This window comes from Dendrobates tinctorius, unplaced genomic scaffold (genome assembly GCF_039654945.1).
Source record: "Dendrobates tinctorius isolate UK_male_01 unplaced genomic scaffold, ASM3965494v1 ptg000272l, whole genome shotgun sequence".
Lineage (NCBI taxonomy): Eukaryota > Metazoa > Chordata > Amphibia > Anura > Dendrobatidae > Dendrobates > Dendrobates tinctorius.
Window position 1 is genome coordinate 9424680 of NW_027361939.1, and position 17270 is coordinate 9441949.

Sequence of the window (17270 nt, forward strand, 5' to 3'; positions counted from 1 at the left end):
AGAGAATGGGGCTCCTGCCAATCCATCACCGCCTGCAGCTTTGCAGGATCCATGGCCAATTCCAGGGCGGAGATGATATAGCCCAGGAAAGGCAAGGACTCCTGCTCAAACACACACTTCTCCATAGAGGGAGTTTGCCCGCAGGAGGTCGAAAACTTTGCAAACATCTCTCCAGTGGGAGTCGATATCTGGAGAGTAGATGATAATATCATCAAGATAGACTACTACTGAGGTGGTAAGCATATCCCGGAAGATATCGCTCAAAAAGTCTTGGAAGACGGCCAGAGCATTACAGAGCCCGAAGGGCATCACCAGGTATTCATAGTACTATCCCTGGCGTTAAATGCCCTCTTCCATTCGTCCCCCTCACGGATGCGAACCAGGTTGTAAGCCCCCCCGCAGATCGAGTTTGGTAAACATTCTCGCTCCCCGTAGCCTATCAAGCAGCTCCGATATCAGGGGCAGTGGGTACTTATTCTTAACGGTGATGGCGTTAAGACCCCTGTAATCAATGCAGGGATGCAGTTCTCTGTTCTTCTTATGGACAAAGAAGAATCCCGCCCCTGCTGGTGAGACCGACTTCCTAATGACTCCCCTTGCCAGGTTCTCCCTGATAAACTGAGACATGGCCTCTGTCTCTGGGAGAGAAATGGGATAGACTCGACCCCGAGGAGGCTCAGCACCAGGTAAGAGGTCAATAGGACAGTTGAAGGGGCGGAAGAGTCTCCGCCATTTTGGAGAACACGTTTGCATACTGTTGATAGTGAGCGGGGAGAGAGGAAAGATCCGCGGGGACTTCGGTGAAAGCAACCTGAACGCACTCCCTCCGGCATCTATGCTCACAGGCTTTACCCCAACCGAGAATCCTCCCCGAGGACCACTCTATATGGGGAGAGTGGAACCGTAACCAGGGAACCCCTAAAAGGACCTGATCGATACCCTCGGGCATGACGAGGAGGGATCTCCTGATGAGATGGAGACACCGAGAGTATCAACAGGACGGTCTGGTAGGTAATTTGTGAAGGTAGAACTGCGCCGTTCACCACTCTGACGGTGACTGACTTGGCCATCATAACTGAAGGCAAAAGTTGCCCTCCGCTCCGGAGTCCACACAAACCTCCGCCAGAGTGGATTAACCAACCTCAAGCGTTCCCTTATAGGTCAGGTTGGAGGAAAACGCCGCTGATTCTAGTGAGTCCCCTCCTATGACCACTAGAAGTAAGCGTTTTCCCGACTGCTGTGGACACTGGTTGGCAAGGTGACCAGGCTGCCGGCAAACATGACAAACCACAGGTGCTCGAGCGGACCGGGACCTGAATCCCACGCGAGGAGCTCCCAAGGCCCCCTGAGACTCGGACGCTCGATTGGGAGATTCCAGAGGTTTAGCAAAACTAGGTACCAACCTAAATCTCTGCCTACACTGGGACCGCTCCAACCTTCGCTCAGTAAAGCAAAGGTCTATACGGGGGGAGACTAGTGTTGAGCATTCCGATATTGCAATATCGGGTATCGGCCGATATTCGCGGTATCGGATTTCCGATACTGAGATCCGATACTCTTAGTATATCGAATACCGGAATCAGAAGTTCCCATAATGCAATGAGCCAGTTTGATTGTATTCAGCCAATGAGAATCCTAAGAAGTGTGGGCACATCCTGTTAGAGCATGTTAGGCATGTAACTACTGGCATGGCTGTGATTGGCTGCTGAAATTATGTCATGATGCACTATAAAAACCAACGCCGCCATTTTGGGTTCACTCTGCTGTGAATTCAGTTAGGGATAGGACGCTGCTGTTCTGAGGGACAGTGTGACCTTGCGTTTTGCTATATTGTGCTTTACCCAGGCTACTTTATCAACCGCTGTAGCTTTCTTTTGCCTTGCAGTGCTGTTCACGGCTGTCTGCGAGGTGTCTGTGTGTGAGTGCAGCTCACGCTGTAGTGTGTTCTGCAGCCAGCCACCTCCGGTTGTAGTCCACTCAGTGTGCGTCACTGCCTCATACATTGTCCTTTTTTGCATTAGTGCTGCTCATTTTTCCAGATTTCTCCTATTAGTGTGGTTCCAGCCGTATCCAGCTAGAATATTGGCAAACACTATATAGGTGTAGATAAAGAAGCCTTTCTGCTGGCTTGTGCCCTGCAGCCCCAGCCAGATTAGTATTAGCCTATTTTTTGGAGCCTCATCTACTGCATTGTAGGTTACCTTCCTGCATTGTAATAGCTACAAAAAGTTTGTGATACTATCGGTTTTACATCTTTGGGCACATCCAGTGTCTTTTTGTGAAAAAAAAAGTTTATAAAGTTCACCAAACATTCCACTTTACAGTTGTGTAGGCCACATTAGCTCATATTAAAGTCTAGTCCACACTTTATAAGATTAGTGTTTCTTATACCTGTTAGCAGCTGTTCAGGAATAAGCACACTAAGCCCTTAGTACTTTTCTGCCTATCTTTATCAGTCTACCAAGATGAAGAAGGCAGGGAGTAAGGCACGTGGTCGTGGGCGTGGAGTTTCTGCAGGGAGAGGACGTGGGGATTCTGTGCCTGCTGTGGGCACCAGTGAATCAGCATCCTCCAGTTTTCCCAGGGAACAGTCCTTTATGCGCAGCTTTGTAGGAGCTTGCCGTACCCCACTGCTGCAGGACGAACAAATTGAAGCCGTTGTCAGATGCATGGCAGCTAACGTATCGACTTCAATTAGTTCCAGATCCTCTCAGGTCCAGAGCACTGAAGAGCACCCATCTGTCTCTTCACCACCTGCCAAATTGCCCAGGCAGTCAGAGCGCCCTGGACAGGAGCCATCTCTACTTCTGTTCTCTGAATCTGTTGGCTTGGAAAGAGGGGGCCAGCCAAGCAGCATTCGAGAATTTGAAGAAGAGGTAGTATGCAGTGATGCGCAACAGCTTTGTCTCTCTGAATCTGAAGAGGCGGGTGGGCCAGTGACTATGGTCAGCACACCTCAGTTCGCATCTGATGATGAAACTCAGGTGCCACTTTCTGGTGCATACTGTGATGTCGAGACTACCCAGGAGAAGCAGTCGTTTGAAGAGGGTAGTGTAGATGATGAGGTCCTTGACCCATCATGGCGTGAGGTACAGGAAGGTGGTGGGAGCAGCTCTGAGGAAGAGATTCCCGAACAGCCAAAAAAGGAGGGAGAGGGAGGGGGCAGACTCGGTTGCCTGTAGCCTCCACTTCAGCACCCATTAGGAGCATGCCTCTTCCAAAACCCAAAACGGGTGCTCCCAAGACTTGCAGTGCCTGGTCCTTTTTTGACACAGTTGCAGATGACATTTGCTTTGTCAAATGCAAGCTGTGTAATCAGAAAGTGAAAAGAGGGAAATGTGTCAGCAACCTCAATACCACAAATATGTGGAAACATGTGCGTACCAAGCACATGGTGGAGTTACAAAGACACACTAAAGACCTAGGCCAACCTACAGCGCCACCTACCACCTCTTCAGCTCGTGTTGTAGCCTCTTCCTCCAGCTCACACAAAGCTAATTCGGCTTCCTCACAGGATCGCCATGGAAGAACCTCTGGCACTGTTGTACAGAGACACAGTGTCATTCCACCCACAGCACCACGTTCCCTGTCATCACACTCCCAGGCCAGTCTACAGCCATCGGTAGCACAGGCATGGGAGAAAAGGCGCCCATACTCGGCAAACCACCCCCGAGCACAGGCTCTGAATGCTGGCATTGCAAAACTACTGTCCCCTGAAATGCTCTCATTCAGGCTGGTGGAGACTGACACCTTCCGTAACTTCATGGCATTGGCAGTCCCACAGTACAACGTGCCCAGCCGCTTTTATTTCAGCAGGCAAGCCGTCCCTGCCCTGCAAAAGCATGTGGAGGGAAAAATTAAATATGCGCTACTAAACGCCGTCAGTATCAAGGTCCACCGGACCACCGATGCGTGGACCAGTAACCATGGACAGGGATGATATCTTTTCCTCACTGCCCATTGGGTAAATGTTGTGGAGCCGGGTACAGATCTTGAGAGTGGCGCAGTACGTGTTCTGCCAACTCCAAGGATTGCAGGAATCCAGTCTGTACACATTGACTCCTCCTCATACTCCAGTTCCTCTGAATCAGCGCTGCAGGAGCCGTCACAGTCTACCTCCACATGGACCCGTGAACGCTTACCTGTTACGACCGATATGAGCACAGCCATGGCCAAACATCAACAGGCCGTATTGAAATTAATTTCTTTGGGGAATCGAAGCCACACAGTGCAGGAGCTCTGGAATGCCATCAAGCAGGAGAGCGACGTGTGGTTTGTGCAAGTGAATCTCCAGCCAGGCATGGTAGTGTGTGACAATGGCCGAAATCTGGTGGCAGCTCTGGGCCTAGGCAACCTCACTCACATCCCATGTCTGGCACATGTGCTCAACTTGGTCGTGCAGAGTTTTTGAGGGACTATCCGGATCTTGATGCACTGCTGCACAAGGTCCGCATAGAGTGCGCTCACTTGCGGCGTTCCAGCATGGCAAGATCGCGCATTGCAGCTGTGCAGCGCCGATTCCGCCTTCCGGAACATCGCATCATATGTGACCTACCCACCAGGTGGAATTCAACGTTACATATGTTGGAGCGGTTGTGTGAGCAGCAGGCAGCAGTAATGGAGTACCAGCTGCATCAGGCGCAAACAAGTCACACTGTGCGCCGTTCATACTTCACCACCACTGAGTGGGCCCCTATGAAGGACATCTGCCACATTTTGCGTGCCTTCGATGATTCCACGTGGATGGCGAGTGCAGATGATGCACTAGTCAGCATGACTATCCCCCTTATCTGCCTGCTTGAAAAAACACTGCAAGCACTAAGGGAGGAGGTTGTGGAAGAGGTGGAGGATGAGGAGTCACAAATGCCATCTGCTTCTGGACAGTCTGCGCAACGTGGTTCCTCACAAAGGCCTAGGCAGGGAACACTTTGTGAGGTGGATGAGGAGGAGTCAATGGAGGACGAAGACATCTGTCCAGAGGAGGGAGGTACACAGTGCTCTAGTAGTCAGTATGTAGAGCGAGGGTGGGGTGATGCAGAGCAGGCAGAGATGACGCCTCAAGCAGGGGACAGCGTTTCTTGGCCAGTTGGCAGTGTGCAGCACATGGTTGATTTCATGCTGCAGTGCCTGAGAAACGATCGCCGCATCGCCCACATTCTCAACACGCGGGAGTACCAAGACACACTGGTGCATTCCATCATGTTCTCCATTCCACCCGAGAGCAGTGCTGCTAGTGCTTTACAAAGCAGCTCAGTGCGTCGAGGCAGTAGAGGAAGCTCTGCGCAAAGAGGGAGCAGAAGCAGCACCTCAGCACAAGGCAAGACCAGTATGGCCCAAATGTGGCAAAGTTTTGTGTCCCTGCCACAAATGTCTACACCATCATAGACGGCTCCAGTCAGCAGGAGGCAACGTTTCCGTCAGATGGTGACAGACGGTGACAGACTACATGTCTTGCCCCCTCAGTGTTCTCCCACACAGCGCTTCCCCCTTCAAGTTTTGGGTCTCTAAGCTAGATACATGGCCAGAGCTTAGCCAGTATGCATTGGAGGTGCTGGCTTGCCCTGCTGCTAGTGTATTATTGCAACGCGTCTTTAGTGCCACAGGTGGTGTACTAACAGACCGTCACATGCGACTATCCTCCGATAACGTCGACCGGCTTACTTTTCTGAAAATGAACAAGGCCTGGATCTCGCAGGAATTTGCCAGTCCTCTTCCAGATTAAATAATTGGTTGGCAACAGTATCCAGGTCTCCTGTTGTGTTCATGTTTCTACCACCTGAACTGTAATCCCTGGGCTCCAACACCGCCAGTTGCTGTTCATAAGTGCCGTCTGCACAGTCAACACATGCTCCAGTGTTATTGGGGTTCAGTAACGTCAGCTGATCCCCTGCTGTGTCCGGCAATTTCTCCTGCTCTGTCCACATTCACACTACTACAGATATTAAACTTGCTCCAATTAGGCCTCTGCCTCCACTCTGTTTCTATTATTTACCTTGGGCTCCAACACCTCCAGTTGCTGCTCAGAAGTGCCGTCTGCACAGTCAACACATGCTCCAGTGTTATTTGGGTTGAGTAACGTCAGCTGATCCCCTGCTGTGTGTCCGGCAATTTCTCCTGCTCTGTCCACATTCACACTACTACAGATATTAAACTTGCTCCAATTAGGCCTCTGGCTACACTCTGTTTCTACTGTAATCCCTGGGCTCCAACACCGCCAGTTGCTGCTCAGAAGTGTCTTTGGCATGGGTACTTCCTCCTGCCCAGCCTGGTTCCAGCACGCCAGCTGTTTCCGGGTAGTGTCAACGTCACTTTGCCTCCAATACGTTGTACTGTCGTGTTGCGGTCGGGTTAGCCAACTCTATGGTGCCTGCAGTTTAGGTGCTTCCTATGTGGGCTGCGGGATCTGGCAATGAAGGCTGGTTCCGTAGTGCCAATAGGACAAGCTCCCCCTGTAGGACTGTTGGTTTCGGTAACTCCAGCCGGCTCGTGGCCTTGCAACTTTTTTTTTCATGTGTACCTTCTGCTGCTTATCTGAGTTCCAGTACCATTAGCTGGTTCTTTGGAAGTCAATCTTGAATACGTCCCCCTGGGTTCCAGTAACGTCAGCTGGTTCCAGGCAGAGCCTTTGGCTTAGGTGCCTCCTTCTCGGTATCCGAGTTCCACCAACGTCTGCTGGTCCTTGGTAGTGCTTTCTGGCACAGGTACCTCCTGCTTAGTAACCGGGTTCCAGTACCATGAGCTGGTCCTCGGTAGTTCCATTGGCTCTTGTACCTTCGGCTACCCATCCAGGTTCCAGTACCGTCAGCTGGTTCTCAGCAGTTCCTCAGCCTTCTTGTAACTTCTGCTACATTTCCAAGTTCAAGCTTTTTGAAATGGTTTTTGGTAATCACTCTGGATCTCCCTGACGACGACCGTAAAGACGACGACCCTGAAGACCACCCCGAAGAAGACGACAACCCCGAAAACGACGACCCTGAAGACCACCCCGAAGAAGACCAAGAAGATGACCCTGAAGAGGATGATGAAGGAGAAAGTGTGGGAGAAGTAAAAAAGAAGGTGAAGAACATGGAAGTAGTGAAACATAAATATCTGACAAAATATAAAAAAGCTTAACATAGTCAATATCTTTGTAACTTCGAACGTCTTAAAAAAAAATTAATTCCTGCTATTCAATTTGATTGGGCTAAACCTCTATGCCTTTAATGTCTCCTCCACCTTCCCCAATACATTCTACAGTATTCTTAGCTATATTCCTTCATGTAGAATTAACCTACAAGGAAAGTAAGGGTTTATTTTCATTCCGATATTTGTGTCCCATTGACTTGCATTGGTTTCCGGTATCGGAATCGGCGATATCCGATATTTTTGGGGTATCGGTCCGATCCAATCCGATATTTCCCGATATCGGAAGGTATCGCTCAACACCAGTGGAGACAGTGATAAGCTCCTTCAGTGTGGCAGGAACCTCCCTGGTGGCCAGGGTGTTTTTCACATGGTCAGGCAAGCCTCTCCAGAATACCGGAAAGAGGACCTTATCTGGCCACTCCAACTCAGAAACCAGTGTCCGGAACTGGATGGCGAAGTGGCTGACCATGGACAAGCCCTGTGATAATGCCAGCAGCCGAAGCGCGGTGTCATGGGTGACTTGCGGTCCCAAGAAGACCTGCTTCACTGTGGCCAGGAACTGAGAGGCACTCTGAAACACAGTGGTGTGGCCCACTCCAAAGTCCTGCCCGACAAGAGGGAGACAACAAATCCTACCTTAGCCCGTTCAGAGGGGAATCGTGCCACCAGCAGCTCCTGCTGAATACTGCACTGGCTCACAAAACCCCTGCAAGCAGCACTATCACCCGAGAACTTCTCGGGCAGTGGAAGACGGGACAAATTCGGGGCAGGGATGGCAGTGGTCACACGGGAGACAGCCTCTGTGTCTGCCTGGAGCGCGACCGCGGTAACATCCGCAGCTGAGGCTGAATGCTCAAGAGCCGCCAACCTGCCCTCCAGCTGCCGGATGTAACATAGTAACATAGTAACATAGTTATTAAGGTTGAAGGGAGACTTTAAGTCCATCTAGTTCAACCCATATCCTATCCTAACTTGCCCTAACATGTTGATCCAGAGGAAGGCAAAAAAAACCCATGTGGCAACAGTAAGCTTCACATTGGGGAAAAAAATTCCTTCCCGACTCCACATACGGCAATCAGACTAGCTCCCTGGATCAACGCAATATTAAGGAGACTAGTGTATATACCCTGTAATATTATACTTTTCAAGAAAGGCATCCAGTCCCTTCTTAAATTTTAGTAGTGAATCACTCATTACAACATCATATGGCAGAGAGTTCCATAGTCTCACTGCTCTTACAGTAAAGAATCCGCGTCTGTGAGTATGCTTAAACCTTCTTTCCTCCAGACGTAGAGGATGCCCCCTTGTCCCCGTCACAGGTCTAAGAGTAAAAAGATCATTAGAAAGGTCTTTGTATTGTCCCCACATATATTTATACATTGTAATAAGATCACCCCTAAGCCTTCGATTCTCCAAACTAAATAACCCCAAGTGTAATAACCTGTCTTGGAATTGCAGACCCCCTAGTTCCCTAATAACCTTGGTCGCTCTTCTCTGCACCCGCTCCAGTTCAGCTATGTCTTTCTTATACACCGGAGACCAGAACTGTACACAGTATTCTAAGTGTGGTCGCACTAGTGACTTATATAGAGGTAAAATTATGTTCTCCTCATGAGCATCTATGCCTCTTTTAATGCATCCCATTATTTTATTTGCCTTTGCAGCAGCTGCTTGACTCTGGCCACTAAATGTGAGTTTGTCGTCCACCCATACACCCAGGTCTTTTTCAGTGACTGTTTTGCCCAGTGTTTTACAATTAAGCACATAATTATACAACTTGTTCGTTCTACCCAAGTGCATGACCTTACATTTATCCCCATTAAAGCTCATTTGCCATTTATCAGCCCAAGCTTCTAGTTTACATAAATCCTCCTGTAATATAAAATTGTCCTCCTCTGTATTAATTACCCTGCAGAGTATAGTGTCATCTGCAAATATTGAAATTCTACTCTCTATGCCCCCTACAAGGTCATTAATAAATATGTTAAAAAGAAGCGGGCCCAAAACTGACCCCTGTGGTACCCCACTGCTAAGCGTGACCCAGTCCGAGTGTGCCCCATTAATAACCACCCTTTGTTTCCTATCCCTGAGCCAGCTCTTAACCCACCTACACATATTTTCCCCTATCCCCATTGTTCTCATTTTATGTATCAACCTTTTGTGTGGCACCTTATCAAAAGCTTTTGAAAAGTCCATGTACACCACGTCCACTGCATTCCCTTGGTCCAGTCCGGAACTTACCTCTTCATAAAAGCTTATCAGATTAGTCTGACAGGAACGGTCTCTTGTAAACCCATGTTGATATTGGGTCATAAGGTTATTCTCCTCCAGATACTCCAGTATAGTATCTCTTAGAAAACCCTCCAGGATTTTACCCACAGTTGAGGTTAAACTTACTGGCCTATAATTTCCAAGTTCAGTTTTTGTCCCCTTTTTGAATATTGGCACCACATTTGCTATACGCCAGTCCTGTGGTACAGACCCTGTTATTATGGAATCTTTAAAGATTAAAAATAGTGGTCTATCTATGACTGTGCTTAATTCCTGCAGTACTCGGGGGTGTATCCCATCCGGGCCCGGGGATTTGTCAATTTTAGTGATTTGTAGACGCCGCCGTACTTCCTGCTGGGTTAAGCAGGTGACATTTAATGGAGAATTTTTATCCCTGATCATGTTATCCGTCATGGGATTTTCTTGTGTAAATACTGTTGAAAAAAAGTTATTTAGCATATTGGCTTTTTCCTCATCCTCATCCACCATTTCACCCAGACTATTTTTTAGGGGACCAACACTATCATTTTTTAGTTTCTTACTATTTATGTAGTTAAAGAATATTTTGGGATTATTTTTACTTTCTCTGGCAATGAGTCTCTCTGTCTCAATCTTTGCTGTCTTGATATGCTTTTTACAGAATTTATTTAATCTTCTGTATTTATTTAATGCCTCATCACTACCTACTTGCTTTAATTCTCTAAATGCTTTATTTTTATCTCTTATTGCGCCCCTTACAGCTCTATTTAGCCATAGTGGTTTCCTCCTATTTCTCGCATGTTTATTCCCATACGGTATATATTGTGCACAGGTCCTATTCAGGATGCTAATAAATGTCTCCCATTTTCTTTGTGTATTTTTATGTCTCAGGATATCGTCCCAGTTAATTGCACCAAGATCATCTCTCATCCGTTGGAAATTTGCCTTCCTGAAGTTTAGTGTCCTTGTAACCCCTCTACTACACATCTTATTAAAGGATACATGAAAACTTATTAATTTGTGATCACTATTACCCAAGTGACCCTCAACCCTTACATTTGATATGTACGCACGGAGTCGCTGCTCGTCCGTAATTAGAGCCAGATTCTGGCACTAATATAATGTTAGAGTTTGCGGATCGCACTAAGTATAAATATAAGAAAGTGCTATCGCAACCCGGAGTCCAACGTGCAGAGATGGTAAACTGCTGCTTGGTAAAGGGCGGAATCTGGAGATGTTCTTTAGGTGTAAGCGGCAAGAGCTGGCAAGAGATTGTATAAGGGATGTGAAGGAGAGATTGGTGTCAAACATAACACCCAGACAGTGCGCCTGCTGCCGGGGTGTTATTATGGTGCCACCCACGGAGAGGGAAATGTCAGATTTAGGGAGGTTAGTAGATGACGGGAGCAGAAGAAGTTCAGTTTTTGAGAGGTTAAGTTTCAGATAGAGAGCGGACATGATGTTGGAGACTGCAGACAGTCACTGGCATTCTGTAGTACAGCGGGGGTAAGGTCAGGGGATGACGTGTATAGTTGTGTGTCATCAGCATAAAGATGGTAATGAAAGCCAAATCTGCTGATGGTCTGTCCAATTGGGGTCGTGTAGAGAGAGAAGAGAAGGAGGCCAAGGACTGAACCCTGAGGAAGAGGAGATGATGTGGAGCCAGCGAACAAAACACTGAAGGAGCGGCCAGAAAGATAGGAAGAGAACCAGGAGGGAGCGGTGTCCTTAATGCCTAGTGACTGGAGTCTAGAGAGTAGGAGACAGTGGTCAAAAGTGTCTACCTAATATATCCCTGTGTGGCACAGCCAAAAGTTTTACCATAACCAGATTTCCCGCATCATGTTCCCACATGCTTTATGCATCCATTAGCCCTCTGTGTCTGTACTGTCACACACTTAACATTATGGCTGGTCCATACAAATCAGGGCAACTGTTACCACCCACCTTTCGTGTCTACCTCTTTCCTCATAGACTGTAAGCTTGCGAGCAGGGCCCTCTTTCCTCTTGGTATTTGTTATAATCTACTGTATGTGATTTTTGTTATGCTGTAATGTCTATTGTCTGTACAAATCCCCTCTGAAATGTAAAGTGCTGCGGAATATGTCGGCGCTATAAAAATAAAATTTATTATTATTATTATTATTATTAAAAGTGTCAAAAGCTGCAGAAAGGTCGAGAAGAATGAGCAGAGAGTGTTCACCGTTACATTTTGCTGTCAGAAAGTCATTGGTAACTTTGATGAGTGCATTTTTTGTCGAATGTAGGGGGCGGAAGCTGGACTGTGAAGGGTCTAGGAGTGAGTGAGTGGAGAGGTAACGGGTAAGGTGGGAGTAGACTAGGCGCTCCAAAAGTTTAGAAATGAAGGGGAGATTGGAGACTGGTCTGTAGTTGTTTGTGCAGGATGGGTCGATAGCGGATTTCTTTAGTAATGGAGTAATGATAGAGTGTTTGAAGGAAGCTGGGAAAATGCCCGAGGAGAGGAAGAGATTAAAGATTGTAGTTAGGTGAGTTGTGACCACTGGAGAGAGAGACTGAGGGAGATGTGAGGGAATGGGGTCGGTAGTGCATGTAGTCGGACGAGAATAAGAGAGGAGTCTGGAGACTTCTTCTTCTGTGATGGGATCAAATGTGGAAAGTGAACCGGGGGAAATGCAGGTAGGGATGGGAATCACAGCATTTGGTGGCTGGGAGCGGATTTCCTGATGGATATTATCTATTTTCTCTATAAAGTGGGAGGCCAGGTCATCCGCACAAATGTCTGTGATAGGGGCTTGTGCTTTTGGCCTGAGGAGGGAGTAAAAGGTGTCAAAGAGTTTCTTGGGGTTGTTGGCTAGTGAGGAGATCAGGGTGGTGAAGTAGGTCTGTTGGCGACCTGACGCCGGAGCCAACATCAAAGCGGGGATGCTGACATCGGATGTACTAAACCATCCGATGTCAGTAAGGGGTTAAGCATATCAACAACTCTCTAAATCAACCATACCTCCAAATCAACAAAAAGAATGGCTTAGTCAGAAGAACATCAAAGTGTCATGATCCAGGACGGGATTTCGCTTTGACCCGTCCTGGTTAGACTATGGGTTAATTGTGCTGCCTCTCTCTGGCAGCAGGAGGCTATTTAGTGCTCACTGGACCTGGGTCCGGTGTCAGTTATACTCCTGCCCTCGGCTGAGTTAAGTGACCTCTTGTATACGTGTGCCTTGTGCCTGATATCTTGCTTGCTTGTTCGGTTGTGATCTGGTTCTGTCCCTGTTACGAGTTCTGCCTGACCCTCTTGTACTGCGCTACCTCTCGTGTATGACTCTCTGCTTGTGACCCGACTTCTCTCTGCTTGTCCCCTTGGTACCACGTCGCCCTCTTGTGTATGACCTTTGGCTCTGTCTGACTACCCGTCTGTTTGTCGCTCCTGTGCCTCGTTTGCCCGTACTGCTGTGACCACTGTTTTGCCTGACTCTGAGTTGTTGTATGGTGTCCTGTCCTATCTGAATACAGGATGCTAAGCCCCGCCCCCTTGCAGTCACATGACCATAGGTCCCGTGCAGACTATTCAGTTTCAGTGTCCGCAGGTCCTATGCTTCTTTACCTTCCAGCGCTGACTGGACCCTGACACTATTAGCCTGAAGCACGCTTTGTCACCTCTGCTGCCCTGCTCCACAGGTAACTCTTAGCACTGCTTCTGTTCTCAGGACACGCGCACTGGCTCTATGAGCAAGTGCAGTGCGGTGTCTCTGACACAAAGTTTTGAAATGGCCCAGCCAGAGATCAGACCTAAATTCAACTGAATATCTGTGGATTGAACTAAAGAGGGCGCTGTACACAGGAGATGTCCATGCAATCTGTCAGATTTGGAGCTACTGCAAGGAAGAAGATCGCCCATTCTTGATGTGCTGTACTGACATACTCCTACCCAAAAGACTGAATGCGGTCAAAATTGAAAGGGCACTCCAACAAAGTATTAGTTTGAGGGGGTGTGCACATTTATGTAACTACATTATTGTACTTCTTTATATTTTTTTTCCACACCAACATTTTTTGTTTAATTTTCAAATTAATTGTACAAGAGTATTGGTGATATGAAAGGTAGGAACAGTTCTGGAATGATTCTTCTTGGTATGATTTTTTAAAAACCTGGCAGTTTAACAGGGGAGTATAGATAATGTCATCTTGTAAAAGTCACAGGATTGAGCAGGTAAGGGTGAAGTCATAGCAGCAAAGGCTTTAAAATGGATTATTAGGTCAGGGTCACACTTGCCACTGCAATGCGAGAAACTCGCATCAATACCCAACACTGCCGCCGGCGGATCGGACCGGTACGTTCAGCTGCATAGAAAGACATGCAGCCGCACACTCCGGTCCCGAGTGCCGGCGGCAGTGGCGGGTATTGATTGCAGTTGCAAGTGTGATCCCAGCCTTAGAAAAAAAAGGTGGTTTTTCATTAAGATATTAAAAAGAACATTTTCTGCGACCACCTATACATCATAATTAATTTCTAAGTCAGCACACAACCCTAATCAGGGTTTTAAAAAATCTATTTAATAATATATGCAGTTTTAGAAATCAGCAAGTCTTTTGAAATTTGAATTTGATTCGTTTTCCTAAGATTTCAGTTGCCTGAAAAACGTGTATGACAATATTTTATTTCCCTCACTCATTAATCATCTTCACTGTTGCGCTGTCACACACTATCTCTACGGTTTAGTCAGTGTTTTATGTTTTCTTCTCCCAGTCTCTATTGCTGCTCTCCTGAGAGGGTAGGATAGCACTTACTCAATTCCTCACCCAGGTCCTCCTCCTACTTGTCTCAGAGCCTCACTGCTGTGTGACTTCAGGGAAAAGAGTCGAGCAGGGGTGGGGAGTAGCGTTGGAGTGACAGAGCCTTCAGATCTACAATAACCATTTGCTTATCAATTCAAATGTCAAGTTATTGCTGGATTTGTCTTTGACATCAATATGACACTTTTGAAGGTCCATAACCCAGCACCCCCATATCTCTCATTAGTTACCAGATCTGGTCAAATCTACACAGTCTAGTGAGCAGAACTCCAGAGCTCTGTCACATTTTTTTGTGTTTAGTCTGAGAACAGGTGTTGGAACCCCCAAAAAAGTTACACTGATGACATATCTTAATTATAGCTAGATTAAAATACTGTGATATTGGTATCCTTAGTATATTATGCTCCCAGAAATGATTATATTGAATTTGTTATAATTATCCAAAAAAACAGGCGCACACACATACAATTTGCTTTTCAACGTGCCAAAAAACTTTAGCAAAACATATGTGCCATAAGAACAATATTAAACATGTTTTTGAAAACTCGTTTTGTGCACATTTTTTTCAGGAAGGACTTTTGACCTCAGTGGTTAAAAATTTATGGAAATGATCCTTTACTGACCTCCATTTTTCTCTGACACCACAATCTACGATGAAAAATAGTAATTTAATTAAAAACAAATGCAAATAATTTAGATGTTTAATCCTATTAAACATCCAAATTCGTGGGGGCCCTTTGTATTGGATGCATAACATTGTTTACTGACTGCATCCCAGAAAACATTGCACCAACACAACAACACATGTGATAGCTGCAGCCATTCATTGTCCTCTGTGTTTCGCCATCTACATCAGCAGAGGCACTGAGCCCAGGGATTGGCTTTAGCGGTCACATGTGCTATTGATGTGTGGTAAAATTCTGTCTTCAGGAGAGCATCGATCTTCTGCCTCCCCCTGTTTCCCTGCTTGCTCGGCATTTGGTGTGGGGCGGTGGCAGAGAACCTCAATCCAGAAGGAATTAAAGTTTGTTCCATTTATGTTCATTTTTAACAGAAAGAAATTTCTAAATTTCTTGTTTTTATAGGCACTCTGCAATTTTACCCATTGTAGAAATTGAGACAACCCCTTTTATTTATGAAATACATATAGTATAATATACTTACCAATCTGCCTCTGTAGATGTGCATCAGCTTCTCCCACTGTAGATATACGGTAGAACCCGGCAGATCGCTATCCAGGTGTCTCTTTTCCAACTATCACTATATGCATCTGCTGCAGGATCACTCTGTTGGAATATGTTTGGTGCAACAACTCCATTGCTTTCTATGAGTGTGTACTTGCTAGATTTGTATCCTGTTTATAAAGTTAAAAAAAACAGAACCCCACAGTAACACAGCAACAGAAGCCCAGAGCAAAAGCAGCACAGAGCCACAGAGAAGATGTCCACTAGCAGCAATCCTGTCAAGTTCTCAGTGCCAAGCCTCACTAACCAGAACTACCAGTCCTGGAAATTCAAAGTGAAGATCCTGCTCATAAGAGAAAGTACATGGACATATACTCAGGAACAAGTGCCTCATCCGTTACCAGATGATTGGCTATCAGAAAGCACAAAGTACGATCTCCATCAGTATAGATGATAATCAGATTGTGCATATAAGCAAGTGTGCAACTGCAAAGGAGATGTGGGATGAGTTACAGAAAGTGCATGAAAGACCAAATCTCAGCAATAAGCTTTATCCCATGAGAAAGCTGCATCAGTCTAAGCTAAGTGATGGATAGAATATGCAGGACTATATAAGAAACACCATAGAGATTGTGGAGCATCTCAGGGGTATTGGAGAAGAAATTAAAGAATTTCATGTTGCTGCACTTCTATTAAGTGGTCTTCCAGAAAGTTATGACATACTCGTGACTGCACTAGATGCATGGCCAGATGATGATGAATTGTGGATGCATTCAAGAGAAAAATGCAGCATGTAAGCAGCAGTAATGAATCCAGAGCAGAAACAGCATTAAAGACACAGGATTTCCCTAAATACAGTATAAGAGCAATCTAAGAGAAACTCGTGAATGTTTTGTCTGTAAAAAACCCGGCCACCTTAAAGCAGACTGCAGAAAGTGGAAAGCAAGAATGAATCAGCTTAAAAAGGAGAACAGTTATGAAAGGGTTAAAACAGCTGTAAAGGAATATTCTGCATGTGTTGAAACTGCATTTAAAGCTAGTTTAGGCCCATCTGCAGAGCATATATGGTGTATAGATTCTGATATAGATTCTGGTACAAGCAGTCATATGACAAATAACAAGGATTTATTCACTTACCTTACTGAAAGCAAGTCAGAAAAGGTCAGCTTAGCTAATGGTCACTATATGACTTCAGAAGGAGTAGGAGACGGCTACCTCCACTATCCAGTTTCCTAAGCACAAAGCAGAAATATCCCAGTAAAGGATGTTCTCTATGTTCCCAGCCTTGAAAGCAATCTTCTGTCAGTAAAGAAGCTCAAGCAAAAGGGGAATATAATTACTTTTAAAGATAACAGTTGCATCATCTCAAAGAACGGTCACACTCTTGCAGAAGGAAAAATCCAAGATAAACTTTATCAGCTAAAATGCAAATAAAGAGGGTACAGTGAAAATAAAAAAAAATTAGCAAAATGCAGAGATGTTTACCTGCACAGGCCTCCAAACAAACGCAGTGGACCCATGTAGTTAAAATGGTGGCAACACAGGTGCAAAAATACCGTTGAGGCAACTACTCACAACTACCAATCCCAATGGAGGGGGTGGCTGCCTGGTATATTACTGCACAAAAAAGACTTGTATGTGGCACTGTTCAAACAATGGAAATGCAAAGCACCCAGGTTAACAGCCTATTAGGCCTCTTTCACACATCAGGTTTTCGCCGTCAGGCGCGATCCGGCGCTTTTGACAGAAACCGGATCCGGCGAAATGCAATGCCGGATCCGGTTTCCCCCCCATTGACTTGCATTAGAGCCGGATCGAGCCGGATGGCCATGCGTTTCATCCGATTTTTGCCGGATCCGGCAATGTGACGCGATCCGGCGTCTGGAAAAAACGGCTACTGTAACGTTTTTTGTCTCCGGCGAAAAAGCCGGACACGCC

General features: G+C 46.3%; 1 protein-coding gene across 2 annotated transcripts in view; it reads left to right on the forward strand.

The window, feature by feature from the left end:
• The window catches only part of PROM2 (prominin 2), a 144705-nt gene extending 130010 nt beyond the window's left edge, over positions 1 to 14695 (forward strand). For both annotated transcript variants that reach the window (XM_073559511.1, XM_073559515.1), the window contains exon 23: positions 10267 to 14695. In XM_073559511.1, coding sequence (XP_073415612.1) covers positions 10267 to 10381 — 115 coding nt within the window. In that variant the 3' untranslated portion in view covers positions 10382 to 14695. The remainder of the gene's footprint in view (positions 1 to 10266) is intronic.
• The last annotated feature ends 2575 nt before the right edge of the window (positions 14696 to 17270 follow it).